The sequence below is a fragment of the Mirounga leonina genome, unplaced genomic scaffold (assembly GCF_011800145.1).
Source record: "Mirounga leonina isolate KUSES-001 unplaced genomic scaffold, KU_Mleo_1.0 Mir_201, whole genome shotgun sequence".
NCBI classification, from domain to species: Eukaryota; Metazoa; Chordata; class Mammalia; order Carnivora; family Phocidae; genus Mirounga; species Mirounga leonina.
In genome coordinates, this window is record NW_023270504.1 from 29429803 (window position 1) to 29444981 (window position 15179).

Consider the following 15179-nt stretch of genomic DNA (forward strand, 5'->3'; position numbering starts at 1 on the left):
AATCATAAATTGGTTTCTCTATTAATTTTTTAAACAACACTTTTAATTCTTATTACAAAATAGTCTCCTCCTAGTCCAGCATGTGATCATACAGTCATTTGATTCTAGTTTAAGATTAAATGTTCCTTGTACAGGATTAGTTTGGTTATATGTTCATTTATTTGGTGACCCAACAGCCCTGTCTTCTAGAATTTGCTTTGTCTTGCTTTTGTTCTTTCAGAGAAGTAGCAAAATCTGTATATAATTATAGTTAAATTTGAGTAGTCATATTTTTGCCAACCTTAACAAATTCTATTTTAATTGTTATTAATAATCCCTAATAAGAATACAAACTAAGGGGCCCCTGGATAGCTCAGTCAGTTAAGCATCTGACTCTTGATCTCAGCTCAGGTCTTGATCTCAGGGCCGTAAGTTCAAGCCCTGCATTGACTCCATGGTAGACACGAAGCCAACTTAAAAAATAGAATACAAATTAAAAGTTACATAAAGATGTTTGAGGACAGAAGCACTATCATGGATACCACTGTCCTCGTTTGTTTATCTTTGGACACAGGCCAACACTAATAAACTGAGCAAATTTAAGTGTGTGCTCTGTTTTTCCTTTTCCAAAGGAATTTCTTATATATCTTATATGTGGGCATATATATGTATACTTACTAGCAAATAAAGATACTAGTTCATTGGTAAGAAAAATATGTGGGGGTAAAGGAGGGCAATGTGGTGGTAAAGGAGGGCAATTCCATAAAGGTCAAGCTAAAAGAATTAGTTGACTCTTCTGAGAAAAAAATGTAAATATGGCTATTGCTATATATAATACAAAATTTATGTGTCAGTGATGCTTTTTTAAGATAGTTTTATTTTGTGAATTATTTTAAATATAGGATGGTGTTTAAGTTGAGTAGAACCATAAAACTGAGCCCTCAATTTATATAAATATATGCAGTATAGAATACTTCACTTTTTTAGGATTACATAGCCAGTAAGTGGATAGAACTAAAAACTACAAGTCAGAATTCAACATTTCTAGAATAGGGTTTTTTGGTATTAAGGTTCTACAGGGACTTCTGATTCTGCAGAGGTGCTCAAGAAGCTGCATTTATTTGTTTCAGCTACTGAGGTTTTATGTATATTTTTAAAAAGGTTGTAAGCCCTTTGTACTATATGGGTAGGCAGAGGGAGAGGGAGAAGCAGGGTTCCCGCTGAGCAGGGAGCCCAGTTTGGGGCTCGATCCCAGAACTCTGGGATCACAACCTGAGCTGAAGGCAGACGCTTAACCAACTGGGCCATCCAGGCGCCCCAGGTGTTTATTTTTAGAGGTGAGTTTCACTTTACATACTATCAGTTTCCAACCCCATCTTAGGAAACCGTATCTCTAATTTTATTAGAGTGAGGAAAGAAAAGTACTTTAGCTAAAATTTATTTTATTTCATGGGTTTCTGGAATGTAACCAATAAGGGATTGCTTTTTTCATGTTTTTATCAAGAGTCCTTTCCAGTGCTATGCTGTATTTTAATGAGGTACCAAAAAATAGCTTCCTCCTACTAGAAAACTTAGTATTTCTTTGCCATATGCCATATAGGCCGTAACCCAGCTTACTTAATAATTTCTTCCAAAGGGTCTATCAAGATGGACCGATCAGATATCATTACTTTCAGAGGAGCCTAAATAATCTAGTAAACATATCTGTCAACTCCTACAAAACAAATAAGTGTGGGGCGCCTGGGTGGCTCAGTCGTTAAGCATCTGCCTTTGGCTCAGGTCATGATCCCAGGGTCCTGGGATCAGGCCCCTCATCGGGCTCCCTGCTCAGTGGGAAGCCTGCTTTTCCCTCTCCCACTCCCCCTACTGTGTTCCCTCTCTCGCTGTGTCTCTGTCAAATAAATAAAAAAAATCTTTAAACATAAAAAAAAAACAAGTGTAGTAGGTAAGATTATATTCAGTGTGCAAAGCACTTTGCCTATATTTTTATTTAATTCTTACATGAACCCTATAAGTATACTGTTACTATTTTCATTGTGCAGATGGGAAGGCTGAGATAAGATCTGGAAAAGAGTAATTTATCCAAGCTTACACAACTTATGAGAGGTAGAAACAATTTAAATCCAAGTTGCCTAACTCCACAACTCACCAGTTAACTACATCCCAATTATGACATAAAAAGAGATAAATTACATCACTTTCATGCAGGGAGGGAGGATATCAAGAAGGCTTTATGAAAGCAATAGCATTTTTTTTTTTTTAAGATTTTATTTATTTGACAGAGAAAGACACAGCGAGAGAGGGAACACAAGAAGAGGGAGTGGGAGAGGGAAAAGCAGGCTTCCCGCCGAGCAGGGAGCCTGATGCAGGGCTCAATCCCAGGAGCCTGGATCATGACCTGAGCCAAAGGCAGACACTTAACAACTGAGCCACCCAGGCATCCCAAGAGATAGCATTTAAACTGGACTCTGATTATACATTAAACTCAGATGTAAGAATAAAGAATATTCTAGACCAAAAGGGAAGTGGGGGGGACAGTGTAAGCAAGAGAAAAAGCACAAAGGTAGAAAAATTTAAAACAGAAACAAACCTTTTAGTTCAGTTTAGCTAGAACATAAATAAGTGAATATAAGGTTCATAGAAGAACTGTTTGAGTCCAAATCTTGATGTAAGCATGGGGTGAGAGAGGTAATCATATGCCCATATATAATGGAATTTTTTTCCTCAGATTTTCCCCTTTCCCTTAATAAGGAAGGAAATCAGCATATATTTAAACCTTTATCATACTTCTATATTACAGGCTTTCACTGTCCCTTTATTTTGAACAATAACCAAAAAAAAAATGTTAATGGAATAAAACAAAACATGAAAACACATATGCCTGTAATGACCTTAAAATAGTATATGTAGTTGGAAATGTTTATAGACAGTATCTGACAGAATTGGTTTTAAAATAAAAGCCAAGAAGTTAAACATAGATTTGGTCCTTATTCTTAGGAGAACAACTTGACTATTCCAGGTGCTATATGTCATTGTAAACAACTTGCTTAAAGATCATTTTAAGGAGTTAATACAAAGATTACATGAATATAAACCTGTAAGACAAAAGCAAAAAAAAAAAAAAAAATCCAGCTGTCCTAGTATTTTTTAAGATTGATTTATTTATTTTAGAGAGAGCGAGCAGGGCTGGAGAGGGGCAGAGGGAGAGGAACAGAATCCCAAGTAGACTCCTCACCGAGTGCAGAGCCTGCTGTGAGGCTCAATCCCATGACCCTGAGATCATGCATGACCTGAGCTGAAATCAAGAGTCAGACACTCGGGCACCTGGGTGGCTCAGTCGGTTAAGCGTCTGCCTTCGGCTCAGGTCATGATCCCAGGGTCCTGGGATCGAGCCCCGCATCGGGCTCCCTGCTCTGAGGGAAGCCTGCTTCTCCCTCTCCCACTCCCCCTGCTTGTGTTCCCTCTCTCGCTGTGTCTCTCTGTTGAAAAACAAAACAAAACAAAAAAATCTTTAAAAAGAGTCAGACACTCAACTGACTGAGCCACCCAAGTGCCCCAACAGCTGTCCTAATATTATTTATGATGCGTGTCACTGCAAATTTTACCTCAAGACACAAGTTACAGGGAAAGTATTATGCTATGCTCCAGAAAACTGGAGGCTTCACAGTGTAGCTGCAGTGAAGATAAAGAGACTGGTTTATTCTGTGGGAAGAATTTGAGAGAGGTGGAGCAGTATTTCTAAGTTAATACATTTATGTAATATGCCATCTTATTTAGGTATGTAAATTAATGACTTACATAATGGGTAGTGTTGCAGTGTAAATCCCTTAAAGTTAAAATATATTCAGGTTGACCAAAAAGATTTTCTAGTTTCTTTCTTAGTGGAAATATGGAAAATTATTTTATATTCAGAGTTGCCTTATATTTGGATATATATGATATATCTTAGTTGCTGAAAATAAATGTTACATAATTCGGTCACCATTTGCTCCTGATTTTTTTTTTTTTTTAAGATTTTATTTATTTATCTGACAGAGAGATAGCGAGAGCAGGAACACAAGCAGGGGGAGTGGGAGAGGGAGAAGCAGGCTTCCTGCCGAGCAGAGAGCCCGATGTGGGACTCGATCCCAGGACCCTGGGATCATGACCTGAGCCGAAGGCAGACGCTTAACGACTGAGCCACCCAGGCGCCCGCTCCTGATTTAAAAATGTTAAAATAAGAATACGTTGTCAGAAAAAATTAAAGAATAAAACAAACATATGACTGCTGTCACCATTGTGTTTCAGCATTTTGGGGGGTGATTTTAATTGATACAATAAGAACAAAGTAAGAAATATCAGGAGAGCAAAAATCTTATTTGCACATTATCATCTAACAAAATCTAGGATGTTCATGAAGGTGGCCAGATTCATAATATACATATAAAACAAATAAAAACAAGTCCTGGGGATGCAATGTATAGCATAGTGACTACAGTTGCTGTAGTAGTGTATATTTGAAAGTTACTAAGAGAGTAGATCTTAAACATTCCCATTGCAAGAAAAAAATTGTAACTGTGGTGATAGATGTTAACTAGGTTTATTGTGGTGATGTTAACTAGGTTAACTAGGTGATAGATCATTTCACAATATATGCATATATTGAATCATTATATGTCAATTAAATTTATTTTTGTATATACCCACACATATAAACAAATAGCTTATCTTTTTACCAGCAGTAGCCAATTAGTTGTATCGACCAGGATATATGTAAAAGGCTACTGGTTGCAGCATTATTTTAAGTAGCAAAAGAAAAAAAAATGTTCATTTTTAGGATATTGATACCATTGATAAATGAGAATAGCATGTTAGAGAACAGTATTTATAGAATGGGCATGCTTTTGTTTCAGAAAACATGTCATTGTGTGTAAATGACCACTTACAGGGGTGCCTGGGTGGCTTAATCGGTTAAGCGTCTGCCCAACTCAGGTCATGATCCTAGGATCCTGGGATCGCCCCATGTCGGGCTCCTCGCTCAGCGGAGAGCTTGCTTCTCCCTCTCCTTCTGCCTCCCACTCCCCCTGCTTGTGTGGGCGCACTCTCCTCCTCTGTCAAATAAAATCTTTTTTTTAAAAATGATCACTTATATGTAGAGAAAAATCCATAAAGGTGATGACCAAGCCACTAAATAGTTTGCCTCTGGAGATACGGGGCTAGGGTATTTCATTTAACTTGATAATCTGATAGGTTAGTTAAATTTTTTATTACAAACAGCTGTTTTTGTATTATTTATTTATTTATTTGTTTTTTAAATTTTATTTTATTGAGAGAGACAGAGAGAGAGTATGAGAGAGGAGGGTCAGAGAGAGAAGCAGACCCCCTGCTGAGCAGGGAGCCCGATGCGGGACTTGATCCTGGACTCCAGGATCATGACCTGAGCCGAAGGCAGTCGCTTAACCAACTGAGCCACCCAGGCGCCCCGCTGTTGTTTTTGTATTAATAACAATTTTAAATTACTTGTAGGTATCAGAGAGTCTTGAAAGTCAGCTATGAAGTTCAGATTTTTGCTGGGTTAGTGAGAGCCATTAATTTATTACAAAATTTACAATTATGTGCCATGCGTTAAGTTTAAGTGTATTATACTAGAATGCCTAACACATGGTTGATTCCTAAATGTCACTTATTCCCTTTGTCCTACTTTGAATTGAGTGATAGTGTTATTTTCAAAGAAGGAAATACCTTTTGGCAGTAAAATGAGCAGTCTCTAAGGTATTACAACTAGTAAATGGTAAAGCTAAATTTCAATGCTCTTCTCAGTATTTCTCAATAGCTGTAATCAGAGCTATTCTTCAAATTAGCTACACAGTTGATAAAATAGAGTAAGAGAAAGATAAAGTAGGAGATTGGATTTGTTTAACATAGGACCAAAGTGTGAGAGGTGATAACCAAGAAATAGGGTGAAAAAATGGGGAATGGGGGTTGGAGGAGAGAGGATCTATTTGGATATGTTATCTAAAGGTCTTTGTGAATGACCTGCTATTGAGGTAAGAGGGATGATAGGTGAAGAACCAGTGGTGACTCAAATTATGAAACATTGGTTAATTGCTCTTGGTTGTACCATCACAAACAATACCAGAGGAAAAAGAAATAAATGTAAAGGGGAATTGATGAATTTGGGTTTATGCATGTCTTGATGACTAATATTGTCATTTACAGATACAGAAGACCTTAGGCAAACATATTTCCTTAGACCCATGCCATTAATGACTTGAAATAAAACTGAATAATTCTATTTTATTTTCAGCAGCAGGGAGTACAGCAGACAGCCCCTCCTCACCAGGCAGTGCAGTATTCACTTCCACAGACATCAGCCTCCAGTGAGGCCACTACTGCACAACCAGTCAGTCAGTCTCAAGCTCCACAGGTCTTGCCTCCAGTATCAGTTGGAAAACAGGTAAACTCTCAATTTCTACAGAGATGCTAAAAACGAATCTCCATATAACTTTTTTCATGGATAGGTTTCTATCTTCTCTAATGGTGAAATACCAAATTTGGCTATATTCACCCCAGAAGTGAATTGACAGTTGTTCCTTTTGTGCACATGCATTGGTTAATATAAATAGGTACGTACTGACAGCATTCACAATCCAAAAATGTTTAACTTTTAGGTTTATTAGTCTAAAGGCCGTTTGACAGGTATTTGAACTGGTGGGTTAAATAACAGTGCTTATTGAATGAACCTGAACATTTTCTAGAATTGCGTCAGCGATAGCTGACATTCTAGGTTTACAACTATGCTGTATTTTTCGTGTAGATTTATGCATTTTTTCCTCCTCCATTGCCCACTGACAGTAAGTCATAAAAACCCCTTATATGGAATGGTGTTTGTTCTAAGTCGTCCTTTTAATCACTTGGAAAGTGCCCTTTGGAAGGTATAGTCTATTGAATGACCTTTTTTGACTTTAACATTGGGACTTGTCCTTGTATTTTGGCACAGTGTATTGTTTCTGTCATATTTCAGACAGATACTGTAATTGTAAAATGCACCATTATTTTATGTAGCCAAGTACTGACACACCATTAATTGCAAGATATATCTCAGTTTCACAAATGTTAAAATGACCAGGTGGTAGAGAGGGATGATTGCATCCTAGAATCAGTGAAATACAGTACTTATATACCTACTTTCATGGCCAATGTTAGGCTTCAGAATTGTAGAAGCAACATGGATTGAAATCTAATTCCAGGGAGGAGGAATTCATTTGAAGTCCAGTAACTACTATAATAGCAGTCATAGATTTAGTGACAACAAACATGCCAAAAGATTAGGGTATGTGAAATATATCTAAATAAATCTGTAAAAAAAAAAACAAAAAAAACCCTTTGCCTATGGAAGTGTCCTCTTCTTATTGTTAAATGAAGAAGCATGAGCAAAATTTCTACAACAGAAGATTTGAAACAGCCAGTCTGTCAGCCTCTTTGTCTCCTATTATCCTTTCCCTATTCTTGTGTGGCAAATTAACTTACACTAATGTATGCAGGGTTTTGGGGGGGTTTTTTTTCCCTTCTTTTTGGCTAATACATAAATCTTGCTTTTGGCAGCCTTGCTTTTTTTTTTTTTTTTTTTTTTAAAGTCTGTCTGTTTTGTTTTTCTTTACCTTCCCAGCTTCCAGTTTCCCAGCCAGTACCAACTATCCAAGGCGAACCTCAGATCCCAGTTGCGACACAACCCTCAGTTGTTCCAGTTCACTCTGGTGCTCATTTCCTCCCTGTGGGACAGCCACTCTCTACTTCCTTACTCCCTCAGTACCCTGTCTCTCAGATTCCCATATCAACTCCTCATGTGTCTGCGGCTCAGACAGGTTTCTCATCCCTTCCCATTACGATGGCAGCTGGCATTAATCAGCCTCTGCTCACCTTGGCTTCATCTGCTACAGCAGCTGGGATCCCAGGGGGACCAACTGTGGTTCCTAGTCAGCTTCCAACCCTTCTGCAGCCTGTGACTCAGCTGCCAAGTCAGGTTCACCCACAACTTCTGCAACCAGCAGTTCAGTCCATGGGAATACCAGCTAACCTTGGACAAGCTGCTGAGGTTCCACTTCCCTCTGGAGATGTTCTATACCAGGTATTGTGTTGGCTAGCAAAAAGGAGGGCACCAGAGGGTTTGATTCTAATAGTAGACTATCAAGGACTTGAAAGCCTAATAGTTGAATATCAAAGTAACTAGCAATAACAAAGGTGTAGCTGATATCAACTAGAGAAGCTAATAGAGTAAAATTCAGAGAAAAGATAGGGTAATGATGTCTGATGATTCATTTCCATTTTTCTTAAGACACTTCTTAGAGAAAGATGGTTCTGTTCTATTTGATGTAAGCTGACTGAATGCTAGATATGGCTAATAATATATTATATCAGGGTACTCTTTTTTTTTTTTATAGGTAGGGTAAATAGACTAGCCAACGTGGTACCAATAAAAAGCTTCAGATTATCCTGTTATGATATGACTAGAATGACTGATACCTTGAAGAGTTTTTGCATTCTCCCACTTAAGATTACCTAGAAAGTTGATATTTTTCTAAAAAGAATTATGTTTGGGGGCGCCTGGGTGGCTCAGTTGTTAAGTGTCTGCCTTTGGCTCAGGTCATGATCCCAGGGTCCTGGGATCGAGCCCCGCATCAGGCTCCCCGCTCCCTCTGCCCCTCCCCCTGCTTGTGTTCCCTCTCTCACTGTGTCTCTCTCTGTCAAATAAGTAAAATCTTTAAGAAAAAAAAAAAAAGAATTATGTTTGTTCCTCCTGTTTAATCTCCAGGAGGGCAAAACCCAGCAATTTATAGTTGTAGAGTACTGTCCCCCAAATTGAAACCGGTCTACCATTTCAAGAATCATGTTTAAATCTTCTTTAAATTATTAGAGATTGGGCTACTACTATTCTTCTTTGCTGTGTGCTTTTTTTGTTGGGGTCTTTGGGGGGTTTTTTTTGGTGTTTTTTTTGTTTGGTTTGTTTGTTGGGTTTTTTTATGCATGTCTTACTGTTTTGCTAATTTGATGACCCAACCTGCACTAACTCACCTTCCTCATTTCTGTCACAGGGCTTTCCACCTCGACTGCCACCACAATACCCAGGAGATTCAAATATTGCTCCCTCTTCCAGCGTGGCTTCTATTTGCATCCCTTCTACAGTCCTATCCCCTCCCATGCCGACAGAAGCACTAGCTACACCGGGTTACTTTCCTACAGTGGTGCAGCCTTTTGTGGAATCAAACCTTTTGGTTTCTGTGGGCAGTATAGGAGGACAGGTTCAAGTGTCCCAGCCAGCAGTGAGTTTAGCACAGCAAGCCCCCACTACATCCTCCCAGCAAGCAGCTCTGGAGGTAAATGGAATTACTGCATGTTTATATATAAAACATATATACACATGGGATAATTTGACAAAGAAAAAACATAGGTTCCCCTGTTTTAGAACTCAGTTGGAGACTATTTTCAAACTAACTTCTAAATGACTTTTTCTTCCAGCAGAATGAAATGCCAATGTGGGGGCCTTGTTGCCACTGGCTGTTCTGTTGGGAAGTGAGTGTGCCTTGGAGAAGATTAACCCTATTAGCACTTCACTTCTCTAGCTAGTACTTTAGCCATTATTCTTGTCCTTTCACAAAGTCTTGCCATTGGCAGTCATAAAAGTATCTTATCCTGCTGTGCTCCCAATAATCATTTTTGCCCTACTAGGAGAAAGATCTGAATCTTTGCACTTTGCTCTGCCTGCCCTGTTGCACACTTCTAGGAAGATGCTGGCTGCATGCAAGTTGTACTTTCTCACTACCTAGCAGCTATGTCGGCTGATGTCACACCATGCAGTCGATACCAGAGCCTTAGTTTTAGAAACTTCCTTTGGAATTTTAAGACCACTGTCTCTAGATGCTGAATACTGAGAATACTAGTAAATTTAGTGCTGCTAGGACTTAGACGGGGGGATAAGGAAAAATAAAAAAAGAGTAGCTTATTGGAGATAATGAATAACAAATAAAATGTGTTACTGCCAAGAGTTGCATTATTCTCTCTATTTACAGAGTACTCAGGGAGTCTCTCAAGTTGCTCCTCCAGAGCCGGTTCCAGTGGCACAAGCACAGCCTACCACTTTGGTCTCCTCTATAGACAGGTATGTAAAAGTAAATTCTCCTTCCTTGCCTGGCAGGTAGGATGATCTAAAACTTCAAAATATTAAACCTTTAGGGTGCCTGGGTGGCTCAGTTGGTTAAGCGACTGCCTTCGGCTCAGGTCATGATCCTGGAGTCCCTGGATCGAGTCCCACATCGGGCTCTCTGCTCAGCAGGGAGTCTGCTTCTCCCTCTGACCCTCCCCCCTCTCATGTGCTCTCTCTCTCTCTATCTCATTCTCTCTCAAATAATAAATAAATAAAATCTTTAAAAAAAAAAAACAAAATATTAAACCTTTAAACACTTAACTTTTTTTTTTTCTCCGAAGTGCACATTCAGATGTTGCTTCAGGAATGAGTGATGGCAATGAGAATGTCCCATCATCCAGTGGAAGGCATGAAGGGAGAACTGCAAAACGGCATTATCGAAAATCTGTTAGAAGTCGCTCTCGTCATGAAAAGACTTCACGTCCAAAATTAAGAATTTTGAATGTAAGTTTTACTAATTTGTGGGTTTCGTATAGTTACTTAATATCATTTAAATATCTCCAAGGCTCAGGTGTATTGATGAAAGTTTGGAATTTTCTAATCACCCAATAATATTGGTAAATTCCATATTTTTATAGTAAGACATTTATTTACCTTTTAGAAAAAGAGTTTTAATTTGTAGAACAGAGACTTTACATTCCTTCCAGACCCTTCAGTGGAAGATGAGGAAGTAGCCCAAGGGCTGGTATTTTCTTAATGTTTTCTTGCTACCAGTTTAAGAGGTAAATACCAACAAGTCTTTAAGTGGTAACATCAGGCTTAAGTTCAAGTGATAATCTGCATTCTTTTCTCAAATTCAGTAACAGCATTGAATATGGCTTCTGCAATATTAAGTACCTTTTTTTTTTCTTTTTAGGTTTCAAATAAAGGAGACCGGGTAGTAGAATGTCAGTTAGAGACTCATAATCGGAAAATGGTTACATTCAAATTCGATTTAGATGGTGACAATCCTGAGGAGATAGCAACAATTATGGTATGTCTGCATTTGGAGCTCCAGATTTTGCTTTAGTACTTTTTCAGTATCCACTGCCCTAAGAAAATGTGCAGTATTTTGTAATCTCTTTTGACAGTTATGTATTTATTTCAACGTGAATATAATTAGCTCAACGTGAATATAATTAGCACACCAAACATGGGATTTAGAGATATTTTTGTCTAGGACATGTCTAACTCTAGGTATTGAAGAACTAACTTACATAGCAAGTAGATAATGATACAGGTGGTATGCAGATAGGACAAAAGTCATGAATAAGTAGCAACTGGAATGACTTAAAACATGAGTAACACTGTACTAAACAGACTGACATCACATTTCTTCTGCAGGTGAACAATGACTTTATTCTAGCAATGGAGAGAGAGTCATTTGTGGATCAAGTACGAGAAATTATTGAAAAAGCTGATGAAATGCTCAGTGAGGATGTCAGTGTGGAACCAGAGGGTGACCAGGGATTGGAGAGTCTGCAAGGAAAGGATGACTATGGCTTTGCAGGTTCTCAAGTAAGTTCACCATTCCCATAGAGAAGCTTTGTTTAATTAAAATAATGCTGTGGTGTTAAATCTGCTATGCACAATGGTCAGTGATACCACATTATATTTATGACTGAGATTATCAAACATTTATGTTCTCTTTGCATGTGGCCATTTGCTTTGCCCAATCTTTAAGATAGTGTTTGAGAATGAATTTGATCACTTTTGTTTGTTGTAGAAATTGGAAGGAGAGTTCAAACAACCAATTCCTGCATCTTCCATGCCACAGCAAATAGGTGAATTTCTTTTCTTTCCATGTTTGCTTTTACCTTTGACCTAAGAAGTTGTATGTATACTCATAATGAAATCTTGAAATCTCATGTTGGTGACAATATATAAATAATGCAATTACGTGGTTTCTTTTTAACCAGGCATTCCTACCAGTTCTTTAACCCAAGTTGTTCATTCTGCTGGAAGACGGTTTATAGTGAGTCCTGTGCCAGAAAGTCGATTACGAGAATCAAAAGTTTTCACTAGTGAAATATCAGATACAGGTAAGGAATTGCTTCTACCACAAACTTCTATTACTCCTACAGTATCTCTGCTATATTGGAAGTTTGGTTATCAAGCAGTACAAATGATGACATAGACAATAAAGAAGAGTAGAAAGTTAAGATTATAAACAATAGACAAACATATGGGGGAGGGAAATAGATGATGAATAGGGAGGATTAAAAGACAAGAACCATCGCTTCTCGGCCTTTTGGCTAAGATCAAGTGTAAAAGACAAGAGCCAGAGAGGAGAAGGTACTAGATGCAGCCTGTGTAATAGATACTGTATCCATACAGTAGTATGTGTTCGTTTCTCCATTTAGGATTATTGTAGATGCTTTGTGGTGACTTGTTTTTCCTTTTTTCCTCTTTATTAAATTTTTTTGCCCCTAGAAATAGATCTTCATACAAGCTAACTTATTTTGATCAAACTGCTCTTTTACTTTGCTGTTTTAGAGCCTGTCATTTCCTTAGAAGTTTTAAACCTTGTTGGTATGTGGCAGTGTTGGTAATCGCAAAATAGATTGTTAGGACAATTTTGAATCCACCCTTTTAAAATGGACTGGTTCTGAATTTTGTGTTTTCCTTTGCAGTTGCTGCCTCTACTTCTCACGGCGCTGGAATGAACTTGTCTCACTCTGCTTCATCCCTTAGCCTACAGCAGGCCTTTTCTGAACTTAGACATGCCCAAATGACAGAAGGGCCCAACACGGCACCTCCCAACTTCAGTCATACAGGACCAACATTTCCAGTAGTCCCTCCTTCCATGAGTAGCATCGCTGGAGTCCCAGCCACAGCAGCAGCCACACCTTCAGTATCAGTCCCTGCAGCTAGCAGCCCCCTTACTGACATTTCCACATCAGTAATTCAGTCTGAGATTCCAGTGCCCACTGAAACAGGGATCGGTGGAGTTGCCACCTGCGCAGGTGTGATGCCCTCAAGTGGTCTCCCTGTCCCACCTGTATCTGAATCACCAATATTTCCCACTGTGGTTTCGAGCATCACAGTACCTGCAGTTGTCTCGGTATCAGCAACATCCCAGCCAGTTCAGGCTCCCACATCTGGGAGCGCGGTTTCCAGCATAGGCACTTTGCCCTCTCTGCCGGCTGCAGCAACTTTAGCCCCTGCAGGGGGCAGTGCTGCCGCGCCGGGTGCTAAGCCCGCACCTGTACCGTCGCAGCAGGTGGCAGGCAGTGCTGCTGGCGCAGCCACATTAGCCTCTCTTCCTGCCACCGCTCCGTTCCCAAGCTTAGCTTCACAGCCGTCTCTTCAGCTTAGCAGTAGCACCTCTGCTCCGACTCCAGCTGAAACAGTGGTGGTTAGTGCACACTCACTAGATAGAACATCTCACAGTAGTACAACTGGATTGCCTTTGTCCCTCTCTGCATCACCGTCTCCCTCCCCTGGAGCAGGATTGTCTACTTCCGTTTCTCAGCCTGGTGGGATGCATCCTTTGATCACCCCATCAGCTATAGCTTCTACTCCTGCCCTTCCTCAAGCAGCAGGACCTACTTCTACACCTTCATTACCCCAAGTACCTGGTGTCCTACCCTTGGTACAGCCTATTGCCAGCGTGCCTGCCGTGCAGCAGACACTAATTCACAGTCAGCCTCAACCAGCTTTACTTCCCAACCAGCCCCACACTCACTGCCCTGAAATAGATGCCGACTCACAGCCCAAAGCTCCTGGAATTGATGACATAAAGACTCTAGAGGAAAAGCTGCGGTCTCTCTTTAGTGAACACAGCTCATCTGGAGCCCAACATACGTCTGTCTCACTGGAGACTTCACTGGTAGGAGAGACCACTGTCACACCAGGCATCCCAACCACCGCTGTTGCACCAAGCAAGCTCATGACTTCCACTACAAGTACATGCTTACCACCAACCAGTTTGCCACTGGGTACAACTGGTTTGTCAGTTACGCCAGTGGTCCCACCTGGGCAGGTTTCTACCCCAGTCAGCTATGTGTCAGCCCCAGTCAGCGCGACACCAGGAGCGAAAGCTGGACCTGCTCCGTCGAAGCCACCTTTAACTAAAGCTCCAGTAAGATTCTTGTTCTGAAATAATTTGATAAATATGATCATTCTTCCCCCCACGCCCATAAGTGCATTTTTTCAACTCAGCCTTGCAAAGTAGAAATGTAGTTATAAAGACAGCCTGGCCTGTATTAGACATTCGGTATTTATTAAATAATTTGAAAATGATTTTAGGATATATGGACGTTGAACACAAGATGCTTTTGTCTTTTGAAATATGGCAGGATTTGGGGATTAATTATACTGCCTGGTTTTCTAAGGATGTATAATAGGTACAACACAGACGTCTCTTCCTAACTGGTACCAGCTAAAGAAATCTGTCTCTCAAAAGGAAGCTGAATGCTTCTGCTAGCAATTACACAGAGCGCTAGCAGTTCACAGCCTTTGTTTCAGTGAGAATGAAGCAGAAGCAAATTTTCTGCTTTGCTTAGATTCCACAGATACACAATTTGGGGGTTATAAAAAATTGGAAGCTGGCGATGAATTTCATACAGAGGAAAAAAGACTCTAATCCTAGGAATAAAATAACTAAAATATGTTTTCTCATTCTGCTGTGGTGGATTTCCTCTCATTCTGCCGTCTTCAGTCTCCCTGATCTGCTCCAAGTAACAAGATTGTGTTTTTTCTACTATATTCTGTGCTTCACTCATCTTTCTGCTTTGCCATTGACTGTAAAAGTCTTTTTATAGTAGGATAATAATAGAGGCTGTGTACAAATTGTTTACTAGTAATAGTATCCTGATGACTTTTGTTATCAGACTTGACCTTTGGTTATTTCTGAACTGTATTGTTTTCTCAGAAAAATGTTTGTTTTAGGAAAAGCCAGATGATACTATGCCAAAACAGTGGCTCAAGAATACTGGACTATGCCTCTTATGTCCTTAAAGCCTTTGATTCTCTTTTCCCTAGGGAATAACCTTTTACTAAATTTTGCTATTCATTTTATTGGTATGCAGTAGTAACC

At 39.6% G+C, this 15179-nt stretch overlaps 1 protein-coding gene across 12 annotated transcripts in view; it reads left to right on the forward strand.

Moving 5' to 3' along the window:
• Positions 1 to 15179, forward strand: part of WNK1 (WNK lysine deficient protein kinase 1) — a 143483-nt gene that overhangs the window by 107104 nt on the left and 21200 nt on the right. For 4 of the 12 annotated variants that reach the window (XM_035028501.1, XM_035028507.1, XM_035028503.1 and 1 more), the window contains 10 exons: positions 6266 to 6415; positions 7628 to 8086; positions 9051 to 9332; positions 10026 to 10114; positions 10441 to 10603; positions 11016 to 11132; positions 11483 to 11656; positions 11865 to 11922; positions 12058 to 12180; positions 12772 to 14222. In XM_035028501.1, the coding sequence (XP_034884392.1) occupies positions 6266 to 6415; positions 7628 to 8086; positions 9051 to 9332; positions 10026 to 10114; positions 10441 to 10603; positions 11016 to 11132; positions 11483 to 11656; positions 11865 to 11922; positions 12058 to 12180; positions 12772 to 14222 (3066 nt within the window). The remainder of the gene's footprint in view (positions 1 to 6265; positions 6416 to 7627; positions 8087 to 9050; positions 9333 to 10025; positions 10115 to 10440; positions 10604 to 11015; positions 11133 to 11482; positions 11657 to 11864; positions 11923 to 12057; positions 12181 to 12771; positions 14223 to 15179) is intronic. The other 8 variants (XM_035028512.1, XM_035028505.1, XM_035028510.1 and 5 more) reach the window with 4 other exon arrangements.